The sequence below is a fragment of the Littorina saxatilis genome, linkage group LG13, assembly GCF_037325665.1.
Source record: "Littorina saxatilis isolate snail1 linkage group LG13, US_GU_Lsax_2.0, whole genome shotgun sequence".
Classification (NCBI taxonomy): Eukaryota; Metazoa; Mollusca; class Gastropoda; order Littorinimorpha; family Littorinidae; genus Littorina; species Littorina saxatilis.
The window spans coordinates 39,003,802-39,025,960 of record NC_090257.1 but is presented as its reverse complement, the minus strand read 5'-3'; the positions used below and the strand labels follow the sequence as shown (position 1 = coordinate 39,025,960).

Below are 22,159 nucleotides of genomic sequence, written 5' to 3'. Positions count from 1 at the left end.
CACTTCGATCGCGTAGCACTGCCATTGCACAGTTTTCGCAACGAAAACCGTGCCACTGTTTCATTCATCTTGGTGTGTTAAATCTGAAAGCAATATAAGTGAACGAACAATTGAAAACATATCACGTTACTAAACTGTAGCTCAGTGTTTCAGTGTGACGTGGAAGTGTTAATATCTGCTGTATCAGGCAAGCCGATTTGGTTTCACCTGAACGACTGCGAGAGGCGAGCGCAAACCGTTGTGTTGTTCAGAAATGGTGTTCCCTTTGATATTTTAGTGGACATTTAACTTCAAATGCAACCTTTCTTAGCTGTAGAGTTGGTAACAGAACCTTCATGCGCGAGAAACGCCACCTACGACGGAGTAACCCTGAAATGCCTTCACTTTTGTAGCCCTGTCTGTCAGTTGCTGTCGTAGCCTAGTGGTTTGTGCTCCAGCTTGAAGGTCAGCTGACTCGAGTTCGACTCCCTTCCTGGTTACAGTTTTTTTTCTTGTTTGCTTTATTTTTGTCATCTATTTTGTGTCCTTAAAGGCACAGTAAGCCTCCCGTAAACCATCACAGAGCTCCCCGAGCGTCTACATACAGTACAAGCATACTTCCATTTGAACACTCACCGAACGGGAACACCCTGGCTGCTTTCTGTCGAGCGTGAGGAATTTCCAAAGAATTTATTTTTGTGGACTTGGTCCTCAACAACAATGGCGCCTCGTTTTGGTGCTGGACGGCTGTTATGAATACCGGAATTCACGCCCGGACAGTAAGCCTCCCGTAAACCATCACAGATACTGTCAGGCTTTTACACACAGTACAAACACCCTTCCATTTGAACGCTCACCAAACGGGAACATCCTAGGTGCCCTACGTAAAGAGCGAGCAATTTTTAAAGAATTAATTTTGCAGATTGTCTCGAACACTTTTTGGACCCATCCTGAACTAAGGTCAAACATGAGTTACTTCCCTTCGGGTCTCATTCTATCGATGTAAACTGGCGATAGCCGTGAATCGATGATTATCAAAATGTTTTTGGACCGTGGTGCGTTTTTGCGCTAGACCTAACTTTTAAAATCTAAATAATAAATTGGCAGCTTGTTACACAAACATTCTTTAATCATAAAAGAATTCTTTTTTCATCAAAACAAGATCAGTACAATTCGAAGTTGTGAAAGTTTGAAAAAAGAAAAGCCCGGAAGCAGGGTCACGCAAGGGTCGTAGCAGACGACGGTCGCTAGAGTTCTTGTGAACCACAGCCGTTTGTTTCGTGCATAAAAACGTGCTATTGTAAATAAGCTCACATCGAGTCGCATTCAAATGACTAACTGACGACTACATTGTGAAAAAGGGAAACTGGATCACACGGGTTCACGATGGCTCAGGGGTAAGATAAACCACGCAAAAATAAATTCTTTGAAAATTGTTCGCTCTTTACGGAGGGCACCTAGGATGTTCTCAATCGGTGAGTGTTTAAATGAAAGGGTGTTTGTACTGTGTGTAAAAGCCTGACCGTATCTGTGATGGTTTACGGGAGGCTTACTGTGCCTTTAACTCCACCCTTCAATCTTTTCAACCCTGATGTATTCCGGTTTTTTTAAATTTTGTTTTTCTTAAACCATTTCCCCCAAAGCGGTTTAGCACGATGGTATGTTATGATGAAAACGCGATTACACAAAGCTCACATGTGCACGGTCTGCAAACTAAACGACGTGGGCTCACCGTATTAGCCAATAACAAGCACACATATTAAACCGCAGCGCAAAGCGTAAACATTAGTACAACTTGAAGAAATCAATATAGTTACCAGAAACAAAACCGTGCCGCTTCGCACCGAACAGTTCGACAGTGACTGACCTACTGACCGAACCGCACCTCTCGCTTGTGACAGTCGCTCGTGATACAACCATTCTTTTGACTCTTTTGCCGAGTCTGAAATTGATCTTCATAAAACTATGTGTAAGTGTAACAAAAGAAAAAACTAAATTTCTTTCATATTGCCTGAATAATAACTTTATTAACTGATAATCAAGGTGGCATCGCCGAATGACTGCAAGACAGTGCAACGCGATCGAAGTGGCACGCGGTGTTTCTCCGGAAAAGGCCGAAGCTGCTGTGCATGTGACGTCAGTCGTTCAGTGGGGCGTTTAGCAATCGCAAATTCGCTGTGTGATATGGACCTTCGTGGTCGGCTGGGCGTTAAGCAAACAAACAAATGTGTCAGATGAAAAAGTTAGATGTGAGTTTTCGCGGATGTCTCTTCGGTTCACACCAGTCAAAAATCTGTGGAATCCGTCAACTCTTCTCTTCAAACAAGTGTGGATGAAATTACTGAGCGGTGCGTTTCTAATGCAATGATTATTCATCCGATTAAAACAAAGAGTATGGTGATAACCACGAGACAAAAACACCAATTAAGTCCTTTACAATTACAACTGTCAGTTGGTTCAACTCAAGTGCAGCAAGTTAGGAAACACAGATTATTGGTTGTTACCATTGATCAAGAGTTGAAATGGCAAACTCATTTGAGTAATATTTGCAAATTAGTATCAAAGAATGTGTACCTGTTATCAAAATTAAGGCATTACGCAGATTCCGAAGCACTCAAAATTTTATATTACGCCCACATAATGCCTCATATAAACTTCGCTTCGACACTTTGGGATAACTGCAGTGATGTTCATTTAAAATAACTCAATTCCCTGCATCGCCGAGCTGCAAAACTTATTCTGCATGAGTCGAATAGGTCCACGGATGATAAACTAAAGCTCTTGAATTTCCTCCCCTTGAAAGATCAGTTGACGTTAAACAAGGCTGTGTTCATGTATAAAATTATAAATGACGACTGTCCTAAATATTTGCAATCACATTTCAAACATGCCACACAAAGATCGAGAGGATTTTATGTCCCGATTTGTTTATGATGATGAGACTAGGGTACATTACTTTCAGCCTGAAACAAATCAACCGTTCATGCAGTAGGGGCATCAAGGTTATACCCACCTAAAGAAGGTCAGGGTCATTTCCCCATATAAAGGTGACGCAATCTCGTTGGTTTTTTTTAGACGCAGAGGGGTATTTCCTGCTGGACTTAGTTCCAAAAGAGGAGACAGTAACAGTGGAATTTTATTTCATACTTCCGAGTCAACTAAGAAAGCATATCAAGGCTAAGCATAGAGGAACGCTCTGGAAAGGCATGTTGCTCCGTTAAGACAACGACCCTGTCCAAAAGTCGTTGGTTTCCATGGCAACAAATCATTGATCGTTACCAACCACTGTATTCGCTAGATTTGGCACCCTCAAACTATATTATATTTGTAACCATGAGGAAGTACCTCAGGGTTGAGCACTAAAAAAAAGGACAATGACGTCATGACTACTTTTGAGGACTTCCAACGGTTAAAATACAAAGGCTTCTGCAGCAACGGCAATAAGGATCTGAGGCACAGATGGAACAAGTGTGCGGAGGTCTCAAGGGACAATGTTGAAATGTGAACTTTTTCTAGACTCATAAATCAACTCCTTCCTGGTCTGGCTCGATATTTTTTACTTGACCGAAATCGACATCTGCTGGAGTGTGTGCCCAGTGCTTCTTTTATTTACTTTATGTTTACTGAAAATGTTGTCCTTCACTACAAACACATTGCCTTGAGTGTTGAGTATTGAGTTGTGAATTGCACTAGTCAAAGGGGGTACGTGATACGGATAAGGCGCTAGCTGTTTTTCCGGAGATCATAACCTCGTTCGGTCTTGTTCGTAAGGATGCAGACCTCATAAATGCTTCAGTGTTCTCATGTCCGTTGATTGTGACTTGTTTCTCTCTGACTTGTCATGACAACCGAAACTGCTTTATCACTGTGGTTGCGAGCCGGATGTTACGTTTTTTCCTGTTACGTGATAATTGTTTTTGTTGTTGTTAAATGTAGTCAATTTTTGAGTGAATGAGTTGTCGAGGTCCGGAGATGACCTTTGTTTCCCTGAATGTGTATGTGGAACGTTTCTCTCAAAAACTACTGGACAGATTTTTTTAATATTCCAGTTGTTTAACTTGTGGGCATTTATTTGTGTTGTATTTTTCACTTTTGTGAGTTTTTGTTTGTTTGTTATAGCTCTATCTGACGTGATCATTTTGTAAAGAACATAGATTTCTTACCTCTGAGTATTCTTTGACTTTGTTGAAACTTGGCTTTTGTGACTCACTGCTTGTCTGTTAACATATCTCCGTGTGTGTGTGTGTGTGTGTGTGTGTGTGTGTGTGTGTGTGTGTGTGTGTGTGTGTGTGTTCACATCGATTGCCCTTATGAAGGGGTTTGAACAAAAAAGTTAACATTGAATATCATTGCACTGAACAGGTGCAAAAGAAAAACAAGTCGCGTAAGGCGAAAATACAATATTTAGTCAAGTAGCTGTCGAACTCACAGAATGAAACTGAACGCAATGCCATTTTTCAGCAAGACCGTATACTCGTAGCATCGTCAGTCCACCGCTCATGGCAAAGGCAGTGAAATTGACAAGAAGAGCGGGGTAGTAGTTGCGCTAAGAAGGATAGCACGCTTTTCTGTACCTCTGTTTGTTTTAACTTTCTGAGCGTGTTTTTAATCCAAACATATCATATCTATATGTTTTTGGAATCAGGAACCGACAAGGAATAAGATGAAAGTGTTTTTAAATTGATTTCGACAATTTAATTTTGATAATAATCCAAGCGGAGCGCGGGCGAAGCCCGCGCGTAGCGAGGTAGTTTTTTTTTTCATCTCCCAGCACTGAAAATGTTTTTGCCAAGTGGTGTCTGTCTGTGAACATTGTTCTAGAATTCATCTTTTAGCACAATATTAGCGACACTGTTTGGACAATTCTATTAAAATTAGGCGTACAAACTGATTTTGTTTCGGGGAATCCTCTCAGAGGATCAGAATTTTCATATAATATCATCGGAAGCTGTTACAACGGGAAAATGTGAAACTTTTGTCACTTTTTAACATGGAATTTCATCTTTGAGCGTTTCAAGCGGACTTTAATAAAATAGTTATTTGCGAATTAAGCAGCGGAAGACACTCACCGGTTCAACATGTGTATGGTCATTAAACCTCAAAACATTTCAGTAAGTGGTTTAGACAAACACCTCCGACATGTGAGGGTGACTGGTTTGTAGCTGAAGAGTTTTTTTCTAAAGTGTGTTCTAAATACAAATGACGTACTGGTAATGATGTAATGAGTTGTTCTAATCTTGTTCTTGGAACTCTTGCTGTTCCAAGCTTGTTCTTAGCAAGTCTTGGTGACGAGAACAAAGACTATCAATGAAATCTTTAGAAATAACCTCTGACAACGACGACGATGACGACGACGACGACGATAACAACAACAACAACAAATGACATCGACGACGACGACGACAACAACAACAACAACAACAACAACAACAACAACAACAACAACAACAAAAACAACAACACGAGAACAACAACAATCACGACAACGAACATGACAACAACAACACCAACAACTACGACGACAACTACAACGACTGGGTTATGATGACATCACCAATGATTTATCAAATGTTCAGTGTCAAGGCTGTTAAAAAATCGTTAAATCCTATTTCTTCACTGATTCTTATGAAATTTTAAAGGTAGGTTTGTTGTCCCCAACTTATTTTCACTCCATACTTTTCCAGAAGAAAAACATAATTTTGGCAGTTAAAAACCGTTAAATTTCAATTCTTCACCGATATTTATGAAATTTTGTGGGTAGGTTCGTTGTCCCCAACTGATTTTCACTCTATACTTTTCCAGAAGAAAGACATAATTTTGGCAGTTAAAAAACGTTAAATTTCAATTCTTCACCTATCTTTATGAAATTTAGTGGGTGGGTCCGTTGTCCCAAACTGAATTTTAAGACATACTTTTCCAGACAAAAAACCTTATTTTTGGCAGTTAAAAACCGTTAAATCTCAATTCTTCATCGATATTTATGAAATTTTGTGGGTAGGTTCGTTGTCCCCAACTGATTTTCACTCCATACTTTTCCAGAAGAAAAACATAATTTTGGCAGTTAAAAACCGTTACATTTAAATTTTCACCTATCTTTATGAAATTTAGTGGGTGGGTCCGTTGTCCCAAACTGAATTTCAAGACAAACTATTCCAGTCAAAAAAACTTATTTTTGGCAGTTAAAAACCGTTAAGTCTCAATTCTACACCGATATTTATGACATTTTGTGGGTAGGTTTGTTGTCAGATTTGACATGATGGCAGAATTGAAAGTGTGAGATATCCTGATGTTTCACAATTTATGCTGCATAATTCAGCCCCATAGGCGCTTGAATTTTAGGTGGAGTTGGGTTTTTTTTCAGCCCAAACCAGTAACCCCCACATGGTTTTCATGTCCCTTTCTGAGAGACTTCAAGAAGTTTCAATTTGACGTCATGATTAGCCTGCCGCATTAGCAAGTATGAAAACACGTCATCGATGACACATTTTAAGACAGAGAGAGAGAGAGAGAGAGAGAGAGAGAGAGAGAGAGAGAGAGAGAGAGAGAGAGAGAGAGAGAGAGAGAGAGAGAGAGAGAGAGAGAGAGAGAGAGAGAGAGAATCATGTACACACAGATGGACGACTTCGCTTGGGGTATGTACTGCCCGGCAGTACACATCTACTTTATTTTTATATATTTAATTTTCAGAGCTTGTTTTTAATCCGAATATAACATATTTATATGTTTTTGGAATCAGCAAATGATGGAGAATAAGATAAACGTAAATTTGGATCGTTTTATAAATTTTTATTTTTTTTTACAATTTTCAGATTTTTAATGACCAAAATCATTAATTAATTTTTAAGCCACCAAGCTGAAATGCAATACCGAACCCCGGGCTTCGTCGAAGATTACTTGACCAAAATTTGAACCAATTTGGTTGAAAAATGAGGGCGTGACAGTGCCGCCTCAACTTTCACGAAAAGCCGGATATGACGTCATCAAAGACATTTATAAAAAAAATGAAAAAAACGTTCGGGGATTTCATACCCAGGAACTCTCATGTCAAATTTCATAAAGATCGGTCCAGTAGTTTAGTCTGAATCGCTCTACACACACACACACACACACACAGACACACAGACACACAGACACACGCACATACACCACGACCCTCGTTTCGATTCCCCCTCGATGTTAAAATATTTAGTCAAAACTTGACTAAATATAAACAAGTCGCGTAAGGCGAAAATACAATATTTAGTCAAGTAGCTGTCGAACTCACAGAATGAAACTGAACGCAATACCATTTTTCAGCAAGACCGTATACTCGTAGCATCGTCAGTCCACCGCTCATGGCAAAGGCAGTGAAATTGACAAGAAGAGCGGGGTAGTAGTTGCGCTAAGAAGGATAGCACGCTTTTCTGTACCTCTGTTTGTTTTAACTTTCTGAGCGTGTTTTTAATCCAAACATATCATATCTATATGTTTTTGGAATCAGGAACCGACAAGGAATAAGATGAAAGTGTTTTTAAATTGATTTGGACAATTTAATTTTGATAATAATTTTTATATATTTAATTTTCAGAGCTTGTTTTTAATCGGAATATAACATATTTATATGTTTTTGGAATCAGCAAATGATGGAAAATAAGATAAACGTAAATTTGGATCGTTTTATAAATTTTTATTTTTTTTTACAATTTTCAGATTTTTAATGACCAAAGTCATTAATTAATTTTTAAGCCACCAAGCTGAAATGCAATACCGAAGTCCGGGCTTCGTCGAAGATTACTTGACCAAAATTTCAACCAATTTGGTTGAAAAATGAGGGCGTGACAGTGCCGCCTCAACTTTCACGAAAAGCCGGATATGACGTCATCAAAGACATTTATCAAAAAAATGAAAAAAACGTTCGGGGATTTCATACCCAGGAACTCTCATGTCAAATTTCATAAAGATCGGTCCAGTAGTTTAGTCTGAATCGCTCTACACACACACACACACACACACGCACACACGCACGCACACACGCACGCACACACGCACATACACCACGACCCTCGTTTCGATTCCCCCTCCATGTTAAAATATTTAGTCAAAACTTGACTAAATATAAAAATGAAAATCGTACAATAATAAATAATAAAACAACATTACACAGCAACTTCCTTCAACTTAAATGCTTTGTACAAATACAAGGACACATTTCTGACAATTGCTTCTTTTGATGAGGCTAAGAGCAAACTTAATCGAAAAAGGCTTGGGTTTTTATAATATTTAAATGAAATAAATTGTTCTCTTAAAGGTCCTTGTCTACATTTTTATACTGAAATCGCCATTTGACCATTAAAATGCAGAGTCTATTATCTACAATTATCAACAATACACCCCCTTTCGATCAGGAAAGACGAAGCCAGTGTAGCCGTTTGAAAATTCATTGTAGTATTCCAGCGTAGTACTCATAGTAGGATATCCTTATTTGGAAAATGCCAAGCGCAAAACTCCTCTCAAATCCCGTGCATTTCGTGCGTTTAAAAAAAAGCGTGGACAGCGCTCCAGTGTCAAACTGTTGCTGCACTTGTTTGGGCGTGGCTATAAGCATAGTGACATGAATTTGATTGGTCAGTATTTTTAGGCAAAGCACATGTTTTCAGCAAACAGAAAACAAAATATTGGAAGCGTGAGTCACGCTACCCAAAAATAAAATCTTTTTTTACATATATTTTTTTTTCTATAACTTTTTTCCCCATGGTTCATTCATCATCTGACATAACTTTTTAGCGAAATCTAACCATAAGATTATTGAAAAAAAGCAAAAATGTAGACGACCACCTTTAACTTAAATTTCTTTTACAAAGCGGAAACACCAAATCATCGGATTTATGTCTTTTATATCGGTAAGCATACACAGCAATTTCTGAAATACCCAGTCGAAACCTAGTCATAATAAATCTTAAATGCCTATCCATATTCAAAAAAAGGTATGGTTTAATGTCATATACCGTACAGAATGTTCGATAAACAACAAATATTTTGCTATTTTGTACATGATAATCCCACTCTTGCCATCTGCAATCGACCAACCTTTCCATAAAAACACGCAACAAATCTTTGTCATTTACAACGCCCTGGTTTAACCACACAAAACGAAAACCGTATTGATACAGTTTACAATGGACACTTAAGGCCCAATTCTTTTTACCATTCTCATCCATTTTATACAACATTTGATACGATTTATAAGGCAGTCTGTGCACGTCCATCTTTAACAATTTCAACCAGTAACTGATGCATCTTAAAATTGAATTCAAATATATTGGATACCTGTCTGTTTCACCATGTAAATTCGCATTCGAACTCCTAGGATTTCTTCAATGCAAATAAATGGACTTGTTCACATTGCAGAGCAGCCTTATCCAGTCCCCATAGCTCAGCACCATACTGCACTTTTGGTTGTACTTGGGAATCAAACAACTTCAGATATACATCCGAACTATTATTATTAAGCACAGATTAGGCACAAAAAAAAGGTCTGTTTACAGTAACATAGGCCAAAAAAATAGGGTCGGTAGGTCGGGATTTTTTTTTTTTTTTTCCCTCCAAATGCCCAAAAAAAGTCTAGGGTCGCGCGAAAAAAATAGGGTCGGTCGGGTTACCGTAAACAGACCTATTTTTTTTTGGCCTTATCTTTGTACAATACACATCAGAACATATTTGGATCGACTGAGAGATCGCAACAGGCCGCAGTAAAATTGAGTCGATTTGAAAACAATATTCCTAAATACTTATATACGTTTAAAACTGGTAAAATATAATCCTTATATGTCCATCTTTCCCTTACACGTAAATATTCACCCTTTCTAAATACAACAATATTACTGTTATTCATGTTCACTTTTAAATGAAGGGAGGACACTGCCCTGTGTAAACTATTTAACTGAGTCTGTAGACGTACAGCAGTCTCTGAAAATAACAAGAAATTCCTCCGATAGGAACTACACCCCCGTCAAAGGGAAATAACCTTCTCAGTTGGTGGCAGTGAGAATGGTTATTTCCCTTTGACCAACGGGGGTGTCCGTCTATACCAGGCCTTGTATAATTTTAATCCACCAATAACTCCCTAACCGTGTGTTTGACTGGTCCCAATTTTTTTAAGGACCGTCTCAGGAATGTATAGAACCTGTTCACCAAGTTTGGTGACGATCGGTCCGTTCATTCTTGAGATCTACTTGCGAACACAAACACATCGAGTGAAACCTATACACACCCCTATACCGGGGGTGTAACAATAAATCATCAGCCAGCAAAAGTGAAATAATAAACAATTCTAAATAATCATCAGTAGATGTGGCACCATGTCTTCCATTCTCAATTATCTCAAGTGTCCACTCATTAATAAAGAGAGAAAATAAAACTGGGCTACAAACATCGCCCTGTTTAACACCAAATGTACAATAAATATAATCAGTCAACTTTGTTCCACATCTCACTTTTACTCTCACATTATCTTACATACTCTTAACACACCTTAAGAGTTTCCCTTTTATACAATTGTTTTAAAGAAGAGGATTGGTCAGAACAAAGCTCTGTTGATTGAATCAAAATACATGAAGGCGACATACAGTTTACGATTCAAAGAAAACTGTGTCTGTACAAAGGCCAAAAGTGTAAACATATGATCGACCAAGGACAACTTCTGTTTAAATCCAGCTTGATGTTTCCCCGTAATATTGTTACATTCAATATTGGTCTGACCAGAGTTAAATAAAAATTTTGGCAACAAGTTTTAAAAATATGGATTGAGAACAGATGTCTTTCCTGTTCAAAAAGAACGTTTCGTTGATCACTGTTTGTGGAATGATGCAGATATTGTTTCAGAAAGAATGTGCTGTGTTTTGATAAATGGATTGAAGCCGGTGTGAATTGTGTACTTGATGTATGGATAAACGAAAATATTGTGTCATTTGAACATATTTGTGCCATTGTCGGATATAGCGCCACGAGGCTGTTTGAGAACAACGCTTTGCACACGGCCCTCTGCGCGCGAGCGTTGCAATACGACACAGTTAGAGAATACGTGGGTGACGAGCCTCCTGCGACTTGTTTTCAGGGCATACTAAATAACCCTTCCCCGAAGAAGTTTTGTGCGATATTAACGCAATCCAAAGCCAGTGAACCCTGCTCTGTAACATTTTGGTCCCACAAATATAACATTTGCATTGACGAAAAGTATTGGGTCCTGGGCCCATATTCTTGAAAAGTCTGCAAAATTGTGTCCGTCAAAGTCAAACTGTCGTGTAACTACCGCCCGGTATTTGTTCACATCGCCCAGTAATTATTTATTTTTTCCTGGTATTCATGTGAGTCTGGTAGAAGGTCGGCAGCTACCAGTGTTGGTTATTTTTAGAATAGGAGATTCCCCATGCTTGCTCTTCTCTGCGCATGCGTTACCTGCGTTTCCGCCGGCGTGTCAGTCTCAAAGTCAAAAGCAACAACCAAACAAACTAAATGAAAACAAGGAGAAGAGGGGGGGGGGGGGGGGTATTATTATTTTTCTTAACCTCAGTTGCATGGTTGCTGATACCGTTATTTTTTTGGCCTTCTCTCTAATTTTTGTTTAATTTTTTTTTTCAAGCCGGGAGCATCCTTCTTTATTGGTCTTTATTTAAAAATTAACAAATTTTTCAATAAAATATATAAACTAATATTATGTTAACCAAAGATTTCAAAAACTAATTCCTGCCTAAAATTAATGTTAAAAATCAATTTTGATATTCCTTACTTAGTTACAACGTAGTCTCTTGCACATGAAGAAAATAAACAAACGACAAAGAGTAAAATATATTAATGGCCAGATTGTGATTTGAACTCGACTCAATCGCGTATCAGGCAAACGCGATAACTGTTCGGCCACGATATCAGTTTACAAATTCTCGACACTGTAATGCATTAAATTAGAGAAGATGCTTGCACGCTTTCGCCACAAAGCCTTTCGATCGAGCATCGGTTGAAATCTTTCGCGAGCAATATCTGGTATTTGTCCGCAATGCATTGGTGCTTAAAATGACACCATTGTGTTAGGGACATAAACCTAAAAACAATATATTTGAACAAGATTTATTCAGAATTGACGGTTTGAATAACGTATGAAAAGAGTGACATGGACAGTTTTGGTGAAGTTACCTGACAGGTAGCGACTTTAGAGGAGGGGGAAGGGTCCTCTAACTTTACAGCTCGGTGACACCCCGGTAAGGCCTTATCGGGGTTTCATAAATAACACTTAACGGACTTATCGAGCGGAAGTGGTTCTACAGGCCAGTATATGAGTTGCAGCTTTTTCAAGAATACGGGCCCTGGCAAGTGCATGTACAAGCAAAGAAAGATTAAAGTTACTCCAATGGAAAATTTTACATAATATTTATCCCACAAATATCTTATTGCATAAAATGAAGTTAAAAGAAAATAGTTTATGTAGTCTTTGTAATGAAATGAATTATATTGAACACTTCTTTTGGAAATGTAGCAAAATGAAATTGATTTGGGAAAATTTAAGTAGATGTATATTTGTTAATACGGGAGAAAATATTATATTAACAAAAAAAGATGTATTGTTTGGTTATTCTTCAGAAGCGCAAACCCCAATTATTAATAATATTTTGCTCATTTCAAAAATGTGCATTAGTAAGTATAGATATGGTAGGCCTTTTGATATAAATGTGATGTTAGGATATGAATTAGAGTTGAGATGTTTCAGTATTTTGTAAATGAATTTGTTTTTAAAATATGGCTTTTATAAGACTTTAGGCAAGCGTGTGTGTGTATGTCTTATGTCTGTCTGCTTGTCTTATCCTCTTACCTGTCTGTCACCCCGTCCAATCTTATGTGTGGAGTGGTGTCTTGTATTTTAGTGGTTCTTGATTATTGCCGGGTGAATGATGTGCTTGGCAAATTAATTTTTTAAATAATTTTTTTAATTATTATATTCAATCCATTCTTGCAACCTATTATTAATCACAGTGCTATAAACCTTGCTATAAACATTACACAATGAAATTCCACGATAATTATTTGGATCGTTGACATCGCCTTTCTTAAACAAAGGGACAATAATGGACTCTGTGAGTGCACACGTATCTTAAGGAAGGCAGAACCTACGTCACAGACTCGCTTGCAGGAGGTACAAAGGAATAACTCGAAAGAACAAGAAGATTTATGGTTGTTTATTTTAGCTAACTATCCAGCCACCATTTCTTGTAACTTGGAACTTAAATGCGTGGTTAAGTTCGATATTCGGTAAAAAACTGCAAATACACACAAAAAACACATATATAAGTCACAGAATATAATATCAATTAAACCCTGCGATAGAATACATAAACCACAATTCAACTAACATTCACCTGAAAACAATGAAATAATCTACGAACATTTAATAACATACAGAGAGTGGCCGACAACCCTTAATTCCTAAAACACCATAGTCTCCAAAATTGTCAAGTAACGAAACATACAACTGCGATAATAACTATCCCGTTGAGAACACGTACATATGACTACAATTATCGAAAAGACATAAACCATACCTTCCTAAAACTATTGACCTTCAAAAGAGAAAAAATAACACCTACCAAAACTACTAACGCACTAAAACTCTGTTGACTGAGACGAACACACAAAGACAAACATTAGAAAACAACAAGTCTTAACTAACAAAACAATATTTTTACCTTTGCGCCATCAGGCAGGAACTGTTCCTCATGAAACACACAAAACCGTGGAAATCACAAGTATAAAACACAGCGGGTTCGCTACTAACAAAAAAGCGACCTCCTCCCTCCAGACTCAGAAACGTACTAACGTAAAAAGGACAGTTTATCCTCGACATCAACTTAATATGTTATGAGGCTAAAAACCGAAAACTATTCAAAACTAATATTTGGACACACCCAAACAACGCTGCTATAACAGGTTCGAAAACGTTATGGAAAAAAGATATAGACAACATACCGTTTATCTTATTCTCCATCATTTTCTGATTCCAAAAACATATAAATATGTTATATTTGGATTAAAAACAAGCTCTGAAAATTAAAAATATAAAAATTATTATCAAAATTAAATTTTCGAAATCAATTTAAAAACACTTTCATCGTATTCCTTGTCGGTTCCTGATTCCAAAAACATATAGATATGATATGTTTGGATTAAAAACACGCTCAGAAAGTTAAAACGAAGAGAGGTACAGAAAAGCGTGCTATCCTTCTCAGCGCAACTACTAAACCGCTCTTCTTGTCAATTTCACTGCCTTTGCCATGAGTATGAGCGGTAGACTGACGATGCTACGACTACGAGTACGGTCTTGCTGAAAAATTGCATTGCGTTCAGTTTCATTCTGTGAGTTCGACAGCTACTTGACTAAATGTTGTATTTTCGCCTTTACGTGACTTGTTGTTGTTCTGTTTGTTGTACACTGTACACAACCAGCTTTGATGCGAAGCCTCGAGAGTCAGGCAAGAAAAGTAAGGTGTATGGTAAGCATGCTTATCACAATTAGATTCAACAAAGAATCTAAACATTTGTTGTTTTCTTTTCTGTTCTCAGCAACGCCATACAACCAGACATGACGGATCCGAAATCGAGTGAACCTCCCCCGGCCTACAGTAACCCTGGGGGGTACCCCCCGCCGCAGGGTGGCTATGGACCACCCCCACAAGGTTACGGACCCCCGCAACAGGGTTATGGACCCCCACAACAGGGTTACGGACCTCCGCAACAGGGTTACGGACCTCCGCAACAGGGTTACGGACCTCCGCAACAGGGTTATGGACCACCCCAACAGGGTTACGGACCACCTCAGGGCTATGCACCTCAACCCCAGATGCATGTAAGTACAGACACGTGTCCGCCCTGATATGGCCCTTCGTGGTCGGCTGGGCGTTAAGCAAATAAACAAACAAACAAACAGACACGTGTGGGTTTGTGCCTTGTGGAGAGAGAGAGAGAGAGACAGAGAGAACTCAGAACTTTATTTCAAAAGGATAAATGTTTTAGGCAATGGCTCATCTTAAAACCTGCCCTTTATACAGACACTTAATACAGACGCAAACAACATTTTAAAGGAGAAAATAAGGAGGTGGGGTCAAAAACCAAATAACAGAGAGAGAAAGCGAGATGGGGGGGGGGGGGTGAGAGAGAGAGAGAGAGAGAAAGCGGGATGGGGGGGGGAGAGATAGAGAGAGAGAGAGAGAGAGAATGAGAGAGAGAGAGAGAGAAAGCGAGATGGGGGGGGGGGGAGAGAGAGAGAGAGAGAGAGAGAGAGAGAAAGCGAGATGGGGACAAAGAGAGAGAGAGAGAGAGAGAGAGAGAGAGAGAGAGAGAGAGAATGAGAGAGAGAGAGAAAGCGAGATGGCGGGAGGGGGGGAAGAGAGAGAGAGAGAGAGAGAAAGCGAGATGGGGGGGGGGGGGAGAGATAGAGAGAGAGAATGAGAGAGCGAGAGAGAAAGCGAGATGGGGGGGGGGGGGGAGAGAGAGAGAGAGAGAGAGAGAGAGAGAGAGAGAGAGAGAGAGTGGGAGAGAGAGAGAAAGAGAGAGACAATGACAATGACAATGACAAATTCTTTATTTACGAGGGTAGTGGCATAAGCAAACAGGTGCTTTTTTACATCCAGCCCTCGCCCATGGGAGGGTTTAATCTAATGATAATACGTTTAAAAAATGTTGGAATATCAATTAAAGAAGTAATAAAAACAAACAATGAACAAGCAAACGATTAACAAACTAAAAAAAACAAACAAAAATATACATACAGAGAGAGAGAGAGAGAGAGAGAGAGAGAGAGAGAGAGAGAGAGAGAGAGAGAGAGAGAGAGAGAGAGAGAGAGAGAGAGAGAGAGAGAGAGAGAGAGAGAGAGAGAGACACTGACAGACAGATTGAGAATATAATAATTGTTGTCTTTTACCTGTCTTTAAAATTAGCACTCCTCGTCGACCAATGTCGTTGTCGTCAACCAGCAACCGGCTGTACAGACTGTCGTCGTGCAAAAGTTAGTGTGTGTATGTGTGTGTGTGTGTGTGTGTGTGTGTGTGTGTGTATTGTGTGTGTGTTAATGTGTGTGTGTGTGTTAATGTGTGTGTGTATGTGTGTGTGTGTGTTTGAGTGTGTGCGAGTGTTTGTGTGTGTGTGTGTGTGTGTGTGTGTGTGTGTGTGAGTGTGTGTGTGTGTGTGTGTGTGTGTGTGTGTGATATGAATTTATTTACTAAATAATGATAATTTTGTACACTTTCTCTAAATTAACGAATTAAAACTTTAGTTTGCTATTATTCAGTAGTTGCTGTGATCGAACTTGTTTCTTTCGATTGTATAACGGGAGTTATCCCCCAAGCCCCAGCAGGGGGTAATGGAAAAGGTTAACTGAAAACACAATGAATTGTGTGTAGGGGGGGGGGGGGGGGTTGGGGAGGAGGGAATAAGGTATGGTGAGTTGGGAGGGGGGTGAGGGCGGTTTGTCGCTTTATGTTTTAGAAGATTTTACAGGCAAATTAGAAACTTTCCACTGTTCCGATGTTCACAGACGGGGAGTGAACCACTGTCTGCACTGCTGCATCAGTGTCTTCTTCTTTCCTTGGATCATCGTGTGGATCTGTCTGGTGAGAACACTATGTATTCGCTGGATGGATAAATCAATTGTTGACTGCGTGTGTGTATGTGTGTGTGTACGTGTGTGTGTGTGTTGTGTCTATGTGTGTGTCTGTGTGTGTGTGTGTATGTGTGTATGTGTGTATGTGTGTGTATGTGTTGTGTGTACAAAACAAAAATAGTTCTTAATCACACACTCACACACACACATATATATATATATATATATGTGTGTGTGTGTGTGTGTGTGTTTGTGTGTGTGTGTGAGTAAGAACTATTTTTCTTTTGGGCTTGTTACACGGAGTGTTTGCACATTTATTTCTGTGTTTGATGTATTATAGTTGGTCAATCTTTTTTGTTTCTGATCTTTTTCTTTTTGTGTCACGGACAGAAGGCCTAGCTTAATAAAACATTCATTCGTTCGTTCGTATTATTTTTGTTCCCTCATGGGTGAGGGCTGATTGTAAAAAAGCATGTACTGCTTACATCATTACCCCTCCCCCTTCTCTCTCTCTCTCTCTCTCTCTCTCTCTCTCTGTGTCCCCCTCTCTCTCTCTCTCCCTCTCTATCTCTTTCTTCTCTCTCTCAATCAGTTTCTAGTCCCTCCCTTTTTTGTGAGGAGGTTCAACCTGAAACATTTACAAGGGTTTTTTTTAATTTTTTCTTTTGTTATTTTTTTTAAATTTTTAAAATTTTTTTTTGGACCTCAGTTGCATGCAGGATGCTTCAACCCATATTTTTTGCCCGATTTTTTTTTTAGTTTTTTAGTTTTTTTGTTAAGGCGGGGAGCATCCTTCTTCCTTGGTCTTTTTCTGTATAACATAGTCAACTTTATATTATACACAACATAAACTTCTGTCTAATGTTTAACTCTAATTCCAATAAAATACGTAAGTCTAACTTCTTCCCATACTTAAATTTTCCTATGGTCATTTTTGTTATCAAAATACAATAATTTATAAAGTAAATTTGATCGTTTTTAAAATTTTCATTCCAAAAACCAATTAATATATATGTTTCATTCAAAGTTATATTATGATAAATTTGCTTAAAAATAAAGTCTTTACATAGTTTCCAAACGTTCCTCACCTCTTGACAATGAAAAAAGAAGTGCTCAAGTGTATCCAGTTCATTACAAACTTCACAATTATTAGTTTGACATAAACCCATCTTGTTTAGTAAAATATTCGTTGGGTAAATTCTGTGTAAAATTTTCCAATGAAGCAGACGCAGTCGTTCTTCTTTTGTACAATTAACAGCTAACAGCCAGTGTCTTGATTCCAGAACAACATTATGCTTTCTGTGCCAAAAAGAACAGGCGCTCGGAGTTTATACCTCGAAATTAACCAAAACAGTTCTTATTTCCCTTGGTGTAATATTACCAATACGAGTCAAACCCTGCAACAGAACATATCGGTATGGCAATGCGTTAATCAGTTTTGTTTTAAGTGCTGTACATAACGCATTATACTCAAATTGTCTGGCTGGTTTATAAGCAACCTTTTGACATAATTCTTCAAATGAAATCATGTCACCGATTTCATTCATGACATCCTTTACATGATAAATATGACATTTAATAAAATCTTTGAAAAAGAGGCATTTATGTTTATATTGTATATTCATGTTGTTCCATATACATTGATTCATCAATGGAACAGGTGTGGCATCATACTTTTCATACAAAATGTGTTTGTTGTTTAGCTAGGTTAACAATACTTGTCTCCAAAAGACCGATCTGCAGTTAACAACGCCAACCAGCTTCTTGGAGGATGCATTAGAGTCAAAACAGGACAAACCATAACCCAAACTTGAAAAACTATCTAGGAATGACAGACCAGTAATTGTCTGTAAAGTTCTGCAGACCAATAGCCCACGACATCATAAATGAGTTGTGCATATCCACAACATTTATCATATTTAATCCACCATCATCTTTTAATTTACACATAATTGTTCGTTTTACTTTTTCAAACGCCCGTGTATTTGAATATTTTTTCTTCCAAATAAACCTGAACAAAATGGAATTAATTTGATGTAAAACATGATAAGGCACTGCTAGAGACTGGAAGATATAAACGAACTGAGATATAAGAAAGGTTTTAACAATGCAAATATTACCTTGTATACTTAAGTTTCTTTTGGACCAATTAAAAATTATTTGTTGCATACGTTGAATTTTCTTAGACCAGTTGTCTTCAATTGATGACGCTGGTATATTGTTTGAAAAAACAATTCCAACGATTTTTACTTTCCGTTTCCATTTAAGACCAAAATATTGGTCAGTACAGTATTTGTTTGACCCAATCCAGAAACATTTACAAGGTTGAATTTGCTCTCTCTCTCCCTCTTTTCTTATCCTTAACTCTCTCTTTCACTCACTCTCTCTCTCTCTCTCTCTGTCTCTCTCTCTTATCATCTCTCCCTCTCCCTCTTTCACTCATTCTCTCTCTCTCTCTCTCTCTCTCTCTCTCTCTCTCTCTCTCTCCCTCTGGTCTTCTGACTCTTTTTTTTTTATCTCTCTCCCTTTCTCTCTCCCCCCCTCTCTCTCCCTCTCTCTGTCTCCCTCTCTGTCTCCCTCTCTGTCTCCCTCTCTCTCCCCCTCTCTATACTCTCAAACTTTAAAGTCAAACTTAAAGTCAAACCAAACCGAAAGTTTAACGTCCCAATTCCAAGGATAGATCTCTTCAAATCAAGCTTAGCCTATATTCTGGTAGCGTCCTGTGGAATTCTCTCCCGGAATTTGTGAGAGTCCCAATGAGTCTCAATACTTTCAAAAAACACCTTTCACTGTATAGTTTATGGATAACGTGTAGTTGGGAAGTTAAGAGTAGAAATAATTAGTATTTAGTGTAGGAGGAGGGTTGGGGGTGGGTAGGGAGGGGGTGGGTATGGTTTACTTTGGGCAGGTCGGTTTCAGTTTTAATAAACAATTCTAGAGAATTGTGTATCTTATATTTGAGTCTTTCGTGTTTTAGACATTGATGCATTTAATAGTTTTAACGAGTTGCCTTTTGTTTTATCATTCTGATGTTTATCTAGATGTGCTGTGTATCTTATAAGAAGTTCTTAAAAGTTCGAAGTTATTTTAGCATATAGGTTTTTTATGGTCTTAACAGTTAAACATGTATTACGTTATCATTAAGATTCATGCTTTGTTAGCACTAAGCAGTTGTTTTAATCAGTCTGGTTTTCTCTTGTTTTCATCTTATGAACATTCTAAATGTTAGACTAACTTATTGTCTTGTACAGAATAACAACTGTGTGAATGGTGCTATACTGAATGAAAGAGTGTGACATGAAGTTCTTGTACATCATTGTAAAGAGTGTGAATGACGTTTTAGTTTAGATGTCAAGCGCTTAGAGCAAGCCTTTTTAACGAAAGTTTTTGATTTAGCGCTATATAAATGTTCTTCTTCTTCTTATTATTATTATTGAATGTTAAATTACGAAAAATCACAGTGATGGAAGACTTCGTTTGGTTATATTTTCATTTGTCCAAAGCATCAGTGTTCATTATATCCACACAAAAACACTCAAAGCTTTAATAACACATTTACTCATGTATATTCAGCATTGTTTTCACTACGTTACATATAAGACGCTTTATATTTGTGTATAATATGTAATGTGTAAATATTCATATGTTGTTGTTTTTCTCTACCTTTTTTTTCTACGTTAATATCCGTGTAAATATGTGATTAGATTAGTCCCCTCTCTGGGCGAGGGCTGGTTGAAAAAAAGCTCGTTCTATTGCTTATGCCACAACCCTCGAAAAAAAAATTTGATTTGCTTAAATTTGATTTGATCTCTCTCTCCCTCTGTCTCTTCCGAGTCTCTCTCTCTCTCTCTCTCTCTCTCTCTCTCTCTCTCTCTCTCTCTCTCTCTCTCTCTCTCTCTCTCTCTCTCTCTCTCACCCACACACTCACTCACAGTGATACGCGTCTTTCATGTGTGTTTCAGTGCATCACCGACAGCTCTTAGATTGCCAGAAGCCCGATACTTTGCAGATCACGTGGTTTGCTTGTGACGGCACGTGATCTTTTCTTCAAGGATGTTGAAGAACGAAGTGGAGGTTCCAAACAAAAGGAAGGATGATGAAGAAGAAGGAGGAGGATTTTTTTTCTTGAACTGCAGTTTTCATCTATCATTAGGCCTTCCTGAGTTATTTGTTAGTCTAGCAAGTAGGCCTACACACATTTGTCATGTCAGAAAAATCCCTATCCAGGCTCAATACTCAAAATGCGACAGTATTTGGGAATATAAAGGCTATAACTCGCACAGAATACATTCTAGTCATGTGCTGAAAACCATCCGCAGGTGAACATTTGACTGATTTCTGCATCAAGGATTGATAAATCATAACGGAGTGCAGAAGATGTTCATACCTAAAAACAAAATCGCAGCCTAAACGTTATGTACAATCCGCTCGACATTACAGAAGCTCATACTACTATTTTTTTTTTGAGGATGAAAGTCGCTTGTTCATTTCAATGTTTGTTATTCTCTCAGGTGCCAGGAGAAAAAGTTCCGTACAACTCTCGCTTACTCTATTACACATTTCGTATGCATAAAGAGCGATTATTTCCCTTTGGTTATTTGATATCATACTATCACTACGCATAAGTTCATTGCTCAAGAAAAAAGAATAAACAAGTCGCGTCAGGCGAAATTACTACATTTAGTCAAGCTGTGGAACTCACAGAATGAAACTGAACGCACTGCATTTTTTCACAATGACCGTAGTCCGCCGCTCGTGCAAAAGGCAGTGAAATTAACGAGCCTGTTTAGCGCGGAAGTGGTTGCGCTGTGCTGCATAGCACGCTTCTCTGTACCTATTTTCGTTTTAACTTTCTGAGTGTGTTTTTAATCCAAACATATCATATCTATATGTTTTTGGAATCAGGAACCGACAAGGAATAAGATGAAATTGTTTTTAAATCGATTTCGGAAATTTGATTTTAATTATAATTTTTATATTTCTAATTTTAAGAGCTTGTTTTTAATCCGAATATAACATATTTATATGTTTTTGGAATGAGAAAATGATGAAAAATATGATGAACGTAATTTTGGATCGTTTTATACAAAAATAATTTTAATTACAATTTTCAGATTTGTAATGACCAAAGTCATTAATCAAATTTTTAAGCCACCAAGCTGAAATGCAATACAAAAGTCCGGCCTTCGTCGAAGATTGCTTGGCCAAAATTTCAATCAATTTTATTAAAAAATGAGGGTGTGACAGTGCCGCCTCAACTTTTACAAAAAGCCGGATATGACGTCATCAAAGACATTTATCAACAACAAAAAAAAGGCTGGGGATATCATACCCAGGAACTCTCATGTAAAATTTCATAAAGATCGGTCCAGTACTTTACTCTGAATCGCTCTACACACACACACAGACAGACAGACACACATTGTCATGAAGTGGATTGTAGTGTGAATAAAGGAGTTACTTTTATGTCAGTATACGTGTTCTGCCCTATCTAGTTACACTGACTATTCACTCTTCACACTAAACACTTCAAACACATAATTTGGGAGGATACAGACTTAT

The 22,159-nt window shown here is 38.1% G+C and overlaps 1 protein-coding gene across 1 annotated transcript in view; it reads left to right on the top strand.

Moving 5' to 3' along the window:
• Positions 1 to 20,622, top strand: part of LOC138945900 (uncharacterized) — a 28,091-nt gene extending 7,469 nt beyond the window's left edge. Inside the window, exons 2-6 of the mRNA XM_070317420.1 lie at positions 14,563 to 14,859; positions 15,061 to 15,094; positions 15,936 to 16,003; positions 16,532 to 16,607; positions 20,560 to 20,622. Coding sequence (XP_070173521.1) covers positions 14,582 to 14,859; positions 15,061 to 15,094; positions 15,936 to 16,003; positions 16,532 to 16,607; positions 20,560 to 20,580 — 477 coding nt within the window. The 5' untranslated portion in view covers positions 14,563 to 14,581 and the 3' untranslated portion in view covers positions 20,581 to 20,622. The remainder of the gene's footprint in view (positions 1 to 14,562; positions 14,860 to 15,060; positions 15,095 to 15,935; positions 16,004 to 16,531; positions 16,608 to 20,559) is intronic.
• The last annotated feature ends 1,537 nt before the right edge of the window (positions 20,623 to 22,159 follow it).